Source organism: Narcine bancroftii, chromosome 7 (assembly GCF_036971445.1).
Source record: "Narcine bancroftii isolate sNarBan1 chromosome 7, sNarBan1.hap1, whole genome shotgun sequence".
NCBI lineage: Eukaryota > Metazoa > Chordata > Chondrichthyes > Torpediniformes > Narcinidae > Narcine > Narcine bancroftii.
Genome location: NC_091475.1, coordinates 150,522,089 through 150,537,709, shown reverse-complemented (window position 1 = coordinate 150,537,709; position 15,621 = coordinate 150,522,089). Strand labels below are relative to the sequence as shown.

General features: G+C 40.9%; 2 protein-coding genes across 9 annotated transcripts in view; one reads left to right on the top strand and one right to left on the bottom strand.

Moving 5' to 3' along the window:
- LOC138739214 (ferroxidase HEPHL1-like) overlaps window positions 1-15,621 on the top strand; it is a 96,088-nt gene that overhangs the window by 43,907 nt on the left and 36,560 nt on the right. For all 3 annotated transcript variants that reach the window (XM_069890817.1, XM_069890818.1, XM_069890819.1), the window contains exons 7-10: window positions 1,718-1,857; window positions 1,943-2,074; window positions 2,625-2,836; window positions 14,763-14,913. In XM_069890817.1, coding sequence (XP_069746918.1) covers window positions 1,718-1,857; window positions 1,943-2,074; window positions 2,625-2,836; window positions 14,763-14,913 — 635 coding nt within the window. The remainder of the gene's footprint in view (window positions 1-1,717; window positions 1,858-1,942; window positions 2,075-2,624; window positions 2,837-14,762; window positions 14,914-15,621) is intronic.
- Window positions 1-15,621, bottom strand: part of LOC138739215 (high affinity choline transporter 1-like) — a 128,249-nt gene that overhangs the window by 101,742 nt on the left and 10,886 nt on the right. The window lies entirely within an intron of this gene.

Genomic DNA, 15,621 nt, shown 5'->3' with positions numbered 1-15,621 from the left:
AAATGTCTTGTTTCCAGGTTTGCTTCTGATAGTAAACTAGGTGGGATTGTGAGTACAAAGGAGGATGTAATAACTTCAAGAGGATATGGACAAAGTGAATGGAGAGAATAGGTTAACAGCTTTGTTGCATAAAGCAAAAGAGCAAAACACTTTTAAAATGGAGAGAGATTGGGTAGTGCTGATGTTCAAAGGATCTATACACAAGTTACTGAAGCCAACATGCAAGTCCAGGTGATAAGAGGGCAGACAATATGTTAGCCCTGATTACAAAAGGAATTGAATAAGGAGTTAGAAAATCTTACTGTAATTTTATCTTCTTGAAACTGCACATGGAGAACTGTGTACTTTGGTTTTAAATTTTTTAATAAAATTTAGTCATAAGGCAGGGTAACAGGCCATTTTGGCCCACGAGTCCATGCTGCCCAATTTACACCCCATTAATCTACACCCCAGAACATTTTGAATGGTGGGAAGAAACAGGAGCCCCTATGAAAACTTTTGCAGGCACAGGGGAATTGTACAAACTTCTTACAGACAGCACACGATTCGAACCACGGTCTGATCCTGATTGCTGCCACTGTAAAAGGAATGCAGCAAAGCTTTACCAGTCTGGTTTGATTGTTGGAGAGTTTTTCATATTGGAGACCAGACCGTTGTTCTCTCAAATTTGGAAGAGAGGTGATTTCTTTTAAACTCTCTAAATTCTCACATTGACATTGGCTGCAAAGAAAATGTTTCAAAGGCAAACAAGAATAAATTTAGAATGTCATAATAAACCAATATCCTGACAAGGCTATGAGTTTGCAGTCTTAATACCATTAGGGAGTTGAAATGAGATGAGGAGGCATTTCTTGTCCCGGAGGGTGGTGACTTTTTAGAATTCTTTATCAAACAGAGATAAAGTCAATGAATTAATTTGAAGCAGAGTTGAGTAGATTTCTGGATATTAAGGGAATCATGGGATATGTGGACAGAGAATGACGATTATGGGGGTAATGTAGAAAAATGGTGGTGAGGTTCCTCATGACCTTGATGAAAAGCCGAGTATGTTCAAAGAGCCAATGTCCTCCACTTGTTTTTTTGATTTCTTTCTTTGTTTTGTGGATAATTAAACTGATTTTCTAAATGCAAAACATCACAATGGGAGAAATTTAATTCTTAAGAGCAAAGACTCTTACTTTGTAAGAAGTCTTACTTTGTAATTTTATGTCTCTATCCAGTGGTTTATTCTTAAATATTTTGTATGGAGAACAAAATTGATACAGTCCCATATACCCTCTAAACTAAAAGGCTGTGTCTGTGCTTCAGGGTCAGGCAAAATCATATTATTGATATTGACTGAAGAAGCAATGTGTCATCTTCATCTAATCCAATGGGCTTGTATTGTAGGGATCAGACTCCAAGACCTCTTTCAATTTTATTATCTATTGTCTATCCTTGATGGGTCATTTATACTTCATCCACCAGCATTGGGAAGATTATGCAGAAGTAAATAATATTTTAGGGATGGATGCTCTGTATTTACCTATTTTACAACCCATCCATCTCCTGCCTATTGTGTGGTATGGATATGGAGGCCAAACTGAAGATCAGTCAACATCTCAAGTACTTGCAATACTCGAATGATTCTTGGAGTTCCAAGGAACAAAATGTTTTTTTTCCAAAATATCTTGAGATCATTTGCACTCAATTCAATGTTGCATCTAATTCCCTACAGTGATTCTGAGATCTTCTTCAAGACAAGTGCAGATAGGATAGGAGGGCAATACTGGAAAGTTCGATATGTTGAATATATTGATGAAACTTTTAGCACTAGAAAAAATCGATTACCAGAAGAAAAACATCTAGGAATACTTGGTATGATATGGGCTTACTTTTAAAACATTGATTGTTTACAAGCAATAAAAACAAAGTAATAATATTTTTTTTATTTGTTTATTAGGCCCAGTGATAAAGGCTGAAGTTGGAGACCTCATTATTGTCCTTTTCATGAATAATGCTGATCGTGCCTACAGCATTCAGCCTCACGGGGTGTACTTTACCAAGGAGTTTGATGGAACAAACTATGTTGATGGTAAATTAATACATCACTTTCTGTTTGAAAGTTCCTGTCTTTATTTGCATTTTTATTTTACAATAAGACCACAAGACATAGGGGTAGAAAAAGGCCATTCAGCCCATTGAGTCTGCCCCACTATTTAATCATGAGTTGATGCATTTCTCTGCTCAGCCCACTGCCCAGTTTTTTCCTTATAACCTTTGATGCCCTGGCTAATAAAGAATCTATCAATTGCCTACATTTGGCAATTTCACTTGGCATAAAGTCACTTTGTTGTAAACTCATTCACAAAGAAATAATCTGATGAGAGTTAAGTGCAACATTTGCACACTCTCCATGTACAACGTTTTACTCCTCAAATTGCATTCCTAATACTCAAAGGGTGGGTCCTTCTGATTAAAATTTCCTGCTTTGATTTTTTTTTTGAAAGAGATTATCTCCGATGAAAGTATTTATTATGGATAATGAGCTGTAACCATAGATCATTTTTTTTTAAATAAAAACACAATCAATACTAATTTTTTTTTAAATGTGATACTTATTTTGGTACTATTGACATGTTAAGGTCTTGAGAGAAATGGTTCACGTGTTATGCCTGGAGCATCCTTCACCTATAAGTGGACTGTGCCCCAGCATGTTGGACCTACAGCGAGTGATCCACCCTGCCTGACTTGGATGTACTACTCAGCCACCAATATAGTGGAGGACACAAATTCTGGCCTCATCGGACCACTGATTGTCTGCAGGCAAAACACATTAAATCAAAATGGTTCACAGGTATTATGTCTTTCGAATTCTTCTTTCACTCTTTAAGTAGGTTATGTTTTCATCAAATGTATTGGTATAACTTTTTTCTTTCACTTTTAAGATCCTGCTGTGTTTTCATCTCTGTCTTCGCTAGTTTTTTAAATAGCTTGTACAGATTGTTTTTAATGATCGCATAGATCTATTCATGCAACATAACCCTATGCAAACAGAATCACATCTGAGATAACTTTTAAGAATATGATCCATTGAGTGGGTATAGTGAAGTCTGGGATAGCCATGTACTGTGATCTATGTATTGTCCCATGCCTTGATTTTTTCAAAAAACATGTCATGAGTAACCCTGCTGTCATTTGTAAGTCAACATAAGTACTGTAATAAGAACTTCAAGTGTCAAGTCAACAGAACAGCAAAAGATTGCCTGCTCTAAGCTTGCACAGAAATGGAGATGATTTGTTTTAGTTCACTCATTCTTATTAATGTGTTGCAAATTCTCAATTGGTACTATTGAAACAAAATGGGTGCAATGTTTTCATCAGCTCCAAAAGGCAATACTCCCAATGACACATGTAATGTTGCTTCTGGGTAGATGGTGGAATGGAGGAGATTGCTTTTAACAGAGTCAGAGGGTCCTTGACAGAGGACTGAAGGATAGTGTCTGTAAGGAGGCATGTTCTTCGTACAAGGTAGCAGACCCTCTGGGCAACATGAGTACAATGTTCCTTGCAGGCAGTTGCCTGGAAGGTCTCAGTAGGTAACAGTCATATAGTCTGAATCCTGGTGCTCTGGGGTGTCCTTGTATTTCTGTTTCCTCTCTATCTCCTCCTGTTACCAGAAGGAAAAGTGAAAGTTCCTTGTCTGTAAAGTTTGGATGATCCTTTGAATGCAGCATTGACCAGAAAACTTTGAGATGTGGCATCAAACTCTAATCATTCTGATTCTAGGAAGGTGAGAACAACTATGATCCTGACCTCCATGGACAAAACAGCAAAGACATACGTGGATTATACTTGAGGCTTGAGGAAGTCAAAGTTCTCATTGATCAAAGGATGCAGTCTGAATGCTAGCTCTTTAAATGGGATTATACAAAGCTGGTTTTACTGTGTGTAAACAAGGACCATTATTCTTCCAGGTGCTAGGGTCAGGTATGTCTCAGATTGAATCTACAGCATCCTCAAGTGGGAGGGCGAACAGACAGATGTTGTGATCCACATCACAATCAATGACTTGTGTAGGAAGGGTGTCAAAGTCCTGCAAAGTGAGTTCAGGGATTTGTTTAGAATTCATAATTCTTTTGCGGGATTTATTATGACTTCCTGATATAGTTGTTAATGTTACTCTTTATAATCCCAAGAGCGCTACCAGTTAGAGACAGGGGTTTTGGGTTGTTGTAGATTTAGCATGTTGCTCAATCTCTGGGCAGCTTTCGGGGGGTGGTGGGAGGGACTTTTAAATTAATTCATTTTGTTGTATACTGAGCAGCTTTGAGGAATACCTCCCAGATGCAAAAACAAAATGTTTAAAATGTTTAGAAGCTTCCATTCTGATATTATTTTTGATCAGGAGACTCATATCCGTAAGGAAGATGAAGTTGTTTTTTTTTAAGTTCTGGGAAAGGTTTTCAATTTCATTCTATGTCTCAAACTAAAACTTGGGCGCAGTGGTATCAATTTTCATTGATCCAAAAGGTAATTTTACACATTTTAATACAATTGCAGATTCGTTGGCTAGATATTTGGGCTCCTTATGTAATAAAAGAAAAAAGGAACTAGTTAATATTTATGGACTGAACATAAGTGATCTACAATTTTTTTAAAAGCTTGTTTGATTCTTTACCAAATTTAAATTATTTCATGCTAATTATGGGCAGAGATTTTTAACTGCTGTTTGAATCCATTGATGGACAAGTCTTTAACCAATCAAAGGCTTCAGTCACTCAGTATCCAGGATTGGGTAGTAAAATAAATGAGGCATTAGCTTTGCGGGGGAAGCCAGAGAGTGGTGGTGGATGATTGCCTCTCTTACTGGAGACCTATGACTAGAGGTGCACCTCAGGGATCAGTGCTGGGACCATTGTTGTCTGTATCTATATCAATGATCTGGATGATAATGTGGTAATTTGGATCAGCAAATTTGCAGATGACTCTAAGATTGGGGATGCAGTGGATATAGCTAGGAAGGCTTTCAAACCTTTCAGTGGGATTTGGACCATCTGGAAAGTTGGGTAGTAAAATGGCAGATGGAATTTAATGCAGATAAGAGTGAGACAATAGATTTTTAGAAGTACAAACCAGGTTAGGTCTTGCATGGTAAATGGTAGGGCAATGTGGAGTGCGGTAGAACAGTAAAATCTGAGAATACAGTTACAGAATTCCCTGAAAGTAGCAACACAGATTGATCGGGTCATAAAGAGAGTTTTTGGCACATTGGCTTTATAAATCAGAATTATGGAGAACACAAATTGAGATATTATGTAGAAGTTCTAGAAGGCATTAGTGAGGCCTAATTTGTATTTGGTGCAGTTTTATCATCTCTTCTTCTTTGGCTTGGCTTCGCGGACGAAGATTTATGGAGGGGTAAAAGTCCACGTCAGCTGCAGGCTCGTTTGTTGCTGACAAGTCCGATGCGGGACAGGCAGACACGGCTGCAGGGGAAAATTGGTTGGTTGGGGTTGGGTGTTGGGTTTTTCCTCCTTTGCCTTTTGTCAGTGAGGTGGGCTCTGCGGTCTTCTTCAAAGGAGGTTGCTGCCCACCAAACTGTGAGGCGCCAAGATGCACGGTTTGAGGCGATATCAGCCCACTGGCGGTGGTCAATGTGGCAGGCACCAAGAGATTTCTTTAGGCAGTTCTTGTACCTTTTCTTTGGTGCACCTCTGTCACGGTGGCCAGTGGAGAGCTCGCCATATAACACGATCTTGGGAAGGCGATGGTCCTCCATTCTGGAGACGTGACCCACCCAGCGCAGCTGGATCTTCAGCAGCGTGGACTCGATGCTGTCGACCTCTGCCATCTCGAGTACTTCAACGTTAGGGATGAAAGCGCTCCAATGGATGTTGAGGATGGAGCGGAGACAACGCTGGTGGAAGCGTTCTAGGAGTCGTAGGTGATGCCGGTAGAGGACCCATGATTTGGAGCCGAACAGGAGTGTGGGTATGACAACGGCTCTGTATACGCTTATCTTTGTGAGGTTTTTCAGTTGGTTGTTTTTCCAGACTCTTTTGTGTAGTCTTCCAAAGGCGCTATTTGCCTTGGCGAGTCTGTTGTCTATCTCATTGTCGATCCTTGCATCTGATGAAATGGTGCAGCCGAGATAGGTAAACTGGTTGACCGTTTTGAGTTTTGTGTGCCCGATGGAGATGTGGGGGGGCTGGTAGTCATGGTGGGGAGCTGGCTGATGGAGGACCTCAGTTTTCTTCAGGCTGACTTCCAGGCCAAACATTTTGGCAGTTTCCGCAAAACAGGACGTCAAGCGCTGAAGAGCTGGCTCTGAATGGGTAACTAAAGCGGCATCGTCTGCAAAGAGTAGTTCACGGACAAGTTTCTCTTGTGTCTTGGTGTGAGCTTGCAGGCGCCTCAGATTGAAGAGACTGCCATCCGTGCGGTACCGGATGTAAACAGCGTCTTCATTGTTGGGGTCTTTCATGGCTTGGTTCAGCATCATGCTGAAGAAGATTTAAAAGAGGGTTGGTGCGAGAACACAGCCTTGCTTCACGCCATTGTTAATGGAGAAGGGTTCAGAGAGCTCATTGCTGTATCTGACCCGACCTTGTTGGTTTTCGTGCAGTTGGATAATCACGTTGAGGAACTTTGGGGGACATCCGATGCGCTCTAGTATTTTATCAGTTTTATCATCTACCTACAGGAAAATTATCACTAAGATTGAAAGAGTGCCGAGAAAACTTACAAGGATGTTGTTGGAACTTGAGAAGCTGAGTTATAGGGAAAGGATGAATAGTTTAGGACTTTATTCCTTTGAGCATTGGAGAATGAGGGGAGGATGAATGAGTTATATAAAATTGTGAGGAGAATAAATAGGGTAACTGCAAGCAGGCTTTTTCCTCTGGGTGAGACAGGAATGAGAGGAAATGGGTTAAAGGTGAATGGTTAAATGTTTAAGGGGAACATTAGGGGGACTTTAATCAGGGAGATGACAGTGTAGAATGAGTAGGTATTGGATGCAGTTTTGATTTCAACATTTAAGAGAAATTTGGATAAGTACATGAATGGCTGCCTGCAGATCGATGCAAGTAGGCGGTATAATAGTTCAGCATGGACTAGATGGGCTGAAGGGCTCATTTTCATTCTGGTTTTAGTTCTTATGGTATAGATGAATGAAATTGAAAATCTGACTGAACTCGTATTTGGGTGATTTTTTTTCTAGATAAATGATATTGAGAAATTAAAATATTCTACTAGGCACCCGGAAATGTGTGGGGAACAGCTCTACTCCAGGTTAACCTTATTTTCAACTGCATAGCTGTATTTTTTCTCAGTTGCATGAATGAATATCTGGCCCAATGCAGTTAAATTGTCTCAAAAATAAAGCCTCACTCAACTATTCTTTCAAATATTTACTCTATTGACTTTCTTTCAAACTTTTGTCTCAACTTCTGCCAATTTAAGCATTTGCTTCGCATTATATCTTGCTCTCTGGCTAGAACTTGAACCAATACTCCTCTGACCAAGGAAGAGTGAAGACCTTTGAGCTCATCTGACAAGATTAGCTCACTTGCGGGACCAGATTTTTTTCCAAATTTTCCACAGACACATAGCCAATGTTAATTTCGTATAGGAAAAAGAGTGTTGCAATGAAAATGGAATTCTTTAAGACAAAATACACAGATACAAGGTATGAAAGTTTTAGATGAGGAGTATAAAATTAATTTATTTGCTGATGATGTATTTGTGTGTTTAACAAACCCAGCTCAGTCACTTTTGCATTTGAAGGAGTGTTTAATACAATATGGATGTCTTTTTGGATATAAAGTTAATTGGGGAAAAAAGTGAAATATTACCGGTAAGTGAAGGAGATTATTCAGTTTATAAGAATATTATTAATTTGAAGTGGATTGATCAAATTAAATATCTGGGTATAATTTTGAATGTTAATTATCAATCTTTATATAAATTAAATTATGCTCCATTATTGAAAAAAATTAAAACTTATTTGATTAATTGGAAAGATTTACCTATTAATTTAATGGGAAGGATAAATACAATTAAGATGAATATCTTTCTGCGTATACAATATTTGTTTCAATCTATTCCGTATTTACTTGATAAAATTTTTTTTCGAGATTTAAATAAAATGGTTAGGGAGCTTTTATGGAGGGGTAAATTTTCGAGAGTAGCTTTGAATAAATTAACTTGGAAATATGAGTTAGGGGGATTACATTTACCACATTTTCAAAATTATTATGAGGCAGCCCAACTTAAATTTATTAGTTCATTGATGGATTTGGTACGGCCTCCTTGTTGGGCTAAAATTGAGATGGCAAGTATTTCTGAATTTGAAATACATCAATTTTTGTTTAGGTGGAATATGAATTTGTTACAATAATACAATGTGCCTATACTAAAACATTTAATGAAGTTATGTATAAAGAAAAATAAAATGATAGGTTCTAGGGGTAAATTATTGGCTTTGACTCCGTTGTATAATAACCAACTTATTTCTTTTTCAATACATAATCAAAGTTTATTGCATTGGAGATTTAAAGGTGTGAAAAATTTGGGAGATTGTTTTAAAGAGGATAAGTTTTTATCTTTTAATCAGATGAGGGAAGATTTTGGTATTGATAAGAATTCTTTATTTCTTTATCATCAAATTTGATCTTTGGTAAAATGTATGTTTGGTAGAGATATGATGTTACCTAAAATGACTAAATTTGAGACTTCTCTTATGAAGGTACCAGAGAAGGGTTATATTTCATTTATGTATCAAATATTACAGGATGGTATAGATTAAAAAGTGTTGGGATAGATCTAAAATTAAATGGGAAACGGATATTGGTTTTACTTTTTCTGAAGATGATTGGTTAGATATTTGTTATGATAGTGTAACTAGATTGATAAATGCACGTTATGCAATGATTAATCACAATTTTTTTACATCAATTACATTTAACACCTGAAAAATTTAAAAAATATGGTTTTAATGAATCAGATTTGTGTTTTAGATGTGGTGATACAGTTGGAACTTTTTTTCATGCTGTTTGGTCATGTATCATACAATCTTTTTGGAAGAAAATTCAATCATTTTTAGAATATCTGTATAAGATTAAAATAGTCTTAGATCCAACAGTATTTTATTGGGTAGTTTGCAACCTCTGAAAGGCTTGGGATTAGATAAGTTTCAGCTTGCTTTTGTATATTTAGCTTTATCCGTAGTGAAAAAATGTATTGCTAGTACGTGGAAAGATACAAATATGATTGATATTAATAGATGGCATAATGAGACGAAATATTGTTTAATAATGGAAAAAATTATATATGTTTTGCATGATAGTTATAATTTTTAAAATTAATAAGTGGCTGTTATACTTGGAATATTTACATTTAAATTTATATTGATTAGATTTTAATATGTATATTTAACTTTTTAAAAAAAATATTCTTTTTTTATGGCTCACCTTAGGAGAGTTGGCCAAGTGGGGGGAAATTTTTTCTTTTTTTTTCTATTTTTTTATGTATATATAAAAAAATGTTCATGTTCATGTTTAATTGCTGTATATGTCATATAATTATTTTTTTTTTAACAAATAAATAAAGTTTAAAAAAAAAAAGAAAATGGAATTCTTTTTAGATGGGAGGATGTACAGATTTCTAAAATACTTTGTAGACGTTAACTTTTAAATCATAGATCTTTACAGCACAGAAACAGGCCCCTTCGGCCCTTCTAGTCTGTGCCAAATCATTTTTTTTCTGCCTAGTCCCACCTGACGTGCACCCAGTCCTTATTCCTCCACACCCCTCCCATCCATCTAAATTCTTCTTAAATGTTAAAATTGAGCCTATTTCAGCTGGAAGCTCGTCCCACTCTCCCACCACTCTGTGTGTTCCCTCTCATGTTTCCCCTAAACCTTTCCCCTTTCACCCTTAACCCATGTCCTCTGATTTGTATCTCACCTACCCGCAGTGGAGAAAGCCTACCTACATTTACTCTATCCATCCCCTCAATTTTAAACACCTGTATCAAATCTCCCTTCATTCTTCTACACTCCAGGGAATTATCGAGCATTGAGGATGAGGAAGATTCATCTGTAGTGTTCAGGATAAGTGTCTGAATGACTGCTAGAGGGGGAGGTTAGAGAAGTGGGAATAAATGGATTGTTCTTAGAGAGAGCCAGTATGTTCTTTATGGACTGAAAGGCTCACTCTTTGCTGGGCCTATTCTGTGATATTCTCACTGAGACCTGCCATTCTACTACCACTTGCTGCTCCTTGTCTTCAGAGTTGCAGTAAGGACACTATCTGGTGTACTACCACAACCTGTTTATATCATGACTAGTAACTGCTTCACTGATTCAGAAAATGTAACCAAGTATTAGTCATGCATTCAAGAAGGAAGGCCCGTGTGCTTTAAGCGAAATTCAGCATTTATAAACATTAATTCATTTTTGGAGGCTGCACATGTGCAGGCCTTAATGATTGTCATGTACCTTTGTTAGGTTTGGCTTGTGAGGAATCCCTCATGATTTCAGGTTTCAATGCTGAAAAATACCTACTATTCATTACCAAACTGGGATTGGCAGTGGTGGAGCTAGCGGAGAGGCCTTTCTGGACACCAACTATGCACCTGAAATCTTTAATTATGTGCCTCATATAACTCTACTTGGAATGTCTTGCACAAAGCTGCACCAGCAGCTTCCTGAAAACTGTATAATTGGAAACATAGAAAACACAATTATTGGCCTCAAATTCTCAGGAGCAAGATTTGAATTCCATTGGGCCTGCAGTGTCAAATTGAATGAGATTGAGCCTTTGGATAATGTTCAGCTGTAATGTAAAATGTTTGATATCCCTGAGTCTGGTGGATTTCCTCCGGGTACTCAGGTTTCATCCCGCCTTTCAAAACGAATGAAGGATGTAGGTTAATTGGGCTATTTGGGTGTGATGGGCTCATGGGCCAGAAGGGCCTATAACTGTGCTGAATTTAAATGTAATTTTAATTTAAAAAAAAGTGGAAAGGGGAGAGAGGGTGGCATGAGAGGAGGAAATTGAAGCTGGCTATAACAAAGAAAACACGTTGGAGCATTCATTGTTGTTCATATAAGGTGACCATGGCACATTTGGCAAAGTTAGCTGACCAGTTATGTGTCGAGTGTTGATGTACTCCACTCATCAAAGGGAACTATCAAGTAAATTCCACTTACCTTTCATTGATCAACTGCTAAATTGCCAAAGTACGTCTGTACACAGATTTTCTGTGTTTCCCTTTATATGCTTGAGTGAAGCAACTTTAGACTTCAGCTCTGAAGTTCATGCCTTTAGACAGTGATAAATGGCAGGGGCTCACTGGCAATCTCCCCATACCCTCTTAATTAGTGGTACATTCTCCATTTATTTTTAACTGACTAGAGCAATTTTCTTGTTTTACAAACTCTGCTACTTTTTCACACTTTTTTAGTTTGAAACCAGACACTTAATTGGGCCAAATTATAAAATCATTCTGTGAATGCAATTCCCATGGACATCCAGGAGAGATCAAAATTTCTCAGTAGAATGGTCTGTGCTTTATCTGCTGCTCCTCTTTTCTCTTCCCCAATGTTGGGTGGGAGAGTTTTGGCCCAGCTGAATTCCACATGCACCCAATACTTTCTCATGGATTTTCTGATCACTAAGTGTCCTGCTTGGAGGATGGTGCTTCTCACTTGTGACTTCAAACCAAGCTCACTTTGAAATTCACTGTTTTTTATGTTGTGTCATTAGAAATAGATATTCCAACAGTGAAAGGACAGCAGGTCAAACTAAATTAATTTACAGCATTCCTAGAGAAAAAGGAGTGCCATCCCTTCTCTTATCATGGTTGTATTTTTCCTCCTCTCTGCTCAATGAAGTCTTCCTCCAGGTTTCACTATGATCATTAACCATCACCCATTTCTCTGTTGTCAAGGACCCTCTCTAGGAGTATCAGGAAAATCTTAAGTGTTCCATATTCACTTGCAGCCCCCAGGCAGGCTTTTGATGTGTCTGAAGGTTGAACACAAGTTCAAGAAAATGATCACTGCACCATGGGCCACATGGATCCAAATGTCAGGGACTTGGAGATAATTAACAAAGTGATTTAACTTTGAGCAAGTTGTTATTTAAATCCCTCCATTTAGTCAACATGATCCTTTATCCGGATTTCTAAAATCCAGAAAGCTCCAAAATCCAGTAAGTGGGGAGAGAGGTGCCGGGCACTTGGGGGAGGCGGCCGAGGGACTGGCACTTGGGGGAGGCGGCCGAGGGGCTGGCACTTGGGGGAGGCGGCCGAGGGGCTGGCACTTGGGGGAGGCGGCCGAGGGGCTGGCACTTGGGGGAGGCGGCCGAGGGGCTGGCACTTGGGGGAGGCGGCCGAGGGGCTGGCACTTGAGGGAGGCGGCCGAGGGACTGGCACGGGGGAGGCGGCCGAGGGACTGGCACTTGGGGGAGGCGGCCGAGGGACTGGCACTTGGGGGAGGCGGCCGAGGGACTGGCACTTGGGGGAGGCGGCCGAGGGACTGGCACTTGGGGGAGGCGGCCGAGGGACTGGCACTTGGGGAGGCGGCCGAGGGACTGGCATTTGGGGGAGGCGGCCGACGGACTGGCACTTGGGGGAGGCGGCCGAAGGACTGGCACTTGGGGGAGGCGGCCGAGGGACTGGCACTTGGGGGAGGCGGCCGAGGGACTGGCACTTGGGGGAGGCGGCCGAGGGACTGGCACTTGGGGGAGGCGGCCGAGGGACTGGCACTTGGGGGAGGCGGCCGAGGGACTGGCACTTGGGGGAGGCGGCCGAGGGACTGGCACTTGGGGGAGGCGGCCGAGGGACTGGCACTTGGGGGAGGCGGCCGAGGGACTGGCACTTGGGGGAGGCGGCCGAGGGACTGGCACTTGGGGGAGGCGGCCGAGGGACTGGCACTTGGGGGAGGCGGCCGAGGGACTGGCACTTGGGGGAGGCGGCCGAGGGACTGGCACTTGGGGGAGGCGGCCGAGGGACTGGCACTTGGGGGAGGCGGCCGAGGGACTGGCACTTGGGGGAGGCGGCCGAGGGACTGGCACTTGGGGGAGGCGGCCGAGGGACTGGCACTTGGGGGAGGCGGCCGAGGGACTGGCACTTGGGGGAGGCGGCCGAGGGACTGGCACTTGGGGGAGGCGGCCGAGGGACTGGCACTTGGGGGAGGCGGCCGAGGGACTGGCACTTGGGGGAGGCGGCCGAGGGACTGGCACTTGGGGGAGGCGGCCGAGGGACTGGCACTTGGGGGAGGCGGCCGAGGGACTGGCACTTGGGGGAGGCGGCCGAGGGACTGGCACTTGGGGGAGGCGGCCGAGGGACTGGCACTTGGGGGAGGCGGCCGAGGGACTGGCACTTGGGGGAGGCGGCCGAGGGACTGGCACTTGGGGGAGGCGGCCGAGGGACTGGCACTTGGGGGAGGCGGCCGAGGGACTGGCACTTGGGGGAGGCGGCCGAGGGACTGGCACTTGGGGGAGGCGGCCGAGGGACTGGCACTTGGGGGAGGCGGCCGAGGGACTGGCACTTGGGGGAGGCGGCCGAGGGACTGGCACTTGGGGGAGGCGGCCGAGGGACTGGCACTTGGGGGAGGCGGCCGAGGGACTGGCACTTGGGGGAGGCGGCCGAGGGACTGGCACTTGGGGGAGGCGGCCGAGGGACTGGCACTTGGGGGAGGCGGCTGGGTGACTGGAAGGGGGTGGGGGTAGATATGGTAGCACAATTCAGGTGGGCTTTCTGAAATCCGGAAAAATCCGAAATTCGGAACACACTGTCCCCCAAGGGTTCTGGATAAAGGATCATGTACCTGTATCTTCACAGGAATGGGTTGTGAATTACGTCTCATAGGCAAAGTGGAACTGACAACCACTATTCCTTAACAAAGGGTTTAGTCCTTTCCCAACAGCCCTTTGAAAACTTGATACAGGTACAAAAGAAAAACATTGATGGAGATAGAATTTTTTTTTTAACTAGATTTGAACAATTAAACTATGACAATAAACTACAGTGAATATTAAGGACAAGTTAATTGGAGAAATTACAAAAGTTGTTACAATAAATTCTAGTGTATTACTAGTTTTGAAAGGATTTTGTTTAAAATATTGCAAAGAATGTGGAGTGTTTTATTCTTTGGCATTGAAAATCATAAATTGTAATATCTTTACTAGGACTGTTATTTTTGTTCATTTGGATAGAACTTTATTGCACTGTAAATCCTTCAATCTCCTTTTTTATTGTGTTTCCACAGTCCCTGTATTCTTTCAGCTGGAGGAAATCTTGTAAAATATTATTCTAAAGTTTCCTGGGTTTGATTGTTCTTTGTTTATAGCATCATGGTCCTGGTCTTTAATAAGATTTTTATTTGCCTATTTTACATACATTGAATGAATCAGCTTCATGGAATCAGACTGTATTGAGTCTACATTTTATTTTGGCTTTGAGATATTCTCTTAAGCCAAAGTTAGATTTCTGCTTATTACAATGATGCATTTGGGTTTTTTTTTCAGTAAATCTGGACAGAGAAGTTTCAACTTCATAAGAACCGACTGTAATTAATACTTTCACTACCTTTGCTTGAATATGAGTCTTTAATGTCCCTTGTCTTTGATCATTCCTGTGTTAATGTGAGGTGCTGTAATGTAGTTTCTCATTTGGAGCATTTAGATTAATCATTTACAAATATCCATACATTTCAGTTCATAAAGCAATTTTCTTTCAAAAAGTGAGTTGTTTACTTTTTCTTTTCCAGAAAAATATTGACCAGGAATTTTATCTGCTGTATACAGTCTTTGATGAGAATCTTAGTTGGTATCTCTCAAAAAATATGGAGACATTTATTCAAAATAATTCTAATGTTGACTTGGAAGATGAAGAATTTCAAGAGTCAAACAAAATGCATGGTGCGTGGTTACTACATTTTTAAAATTTAAATTAAGAACCTGAGCTGCCCAAATTGTTATGGTTATAATTGCATTCCATGTTGGGTTTTGCCAAGCCCCATTCAATAACTAAACTTTGAGTTGCTCCTATTTTGAGTTAAAAAAAAATTAAATTAGACGTGCAGCCCATGTAGCCCATGGCCATGAGCCGCCCAATCCCATACCTTTTGAAGGAAACCAGAGCACCAGGGGAAAACCCACACAGACATGGAGAGAACGTAGATAGTCCTTACAGACGGTGCCAGATTCTAATCTGGGCTGCTGGCATGGTAATAGTGATGCGCTAATAATTAACAGTGATCGACATTTCACCTATTTGTATTTTAGAAACCTCCTGCACCATTGTCAAATATTCTGTTCATTTTAATAGAGTTGGTGAAACAAGAGAAAACAATCCCTTTTTTAAAAGTATAGATTTATCTCAATACTGCAGTGGATGAATGTTCCATAAAGGGTGCTTCAGAACCTTGCTGGCACCAAGATCCCTGGTTAATTGCTTTGTTTTTTTTTTGAAACCTGTTGAAATGTTTCAGGATCTGAAAAGTTTCTGGCTCAATGTAAAGGTCTAGTATAGTGGTTGTTAAACTTTTTTTCCTTTCCACTCATATACCACCTTAAGTAATCCCTTGCTAATCACAGAGCACCTATGTTTAAGATGGTATGTGAGTG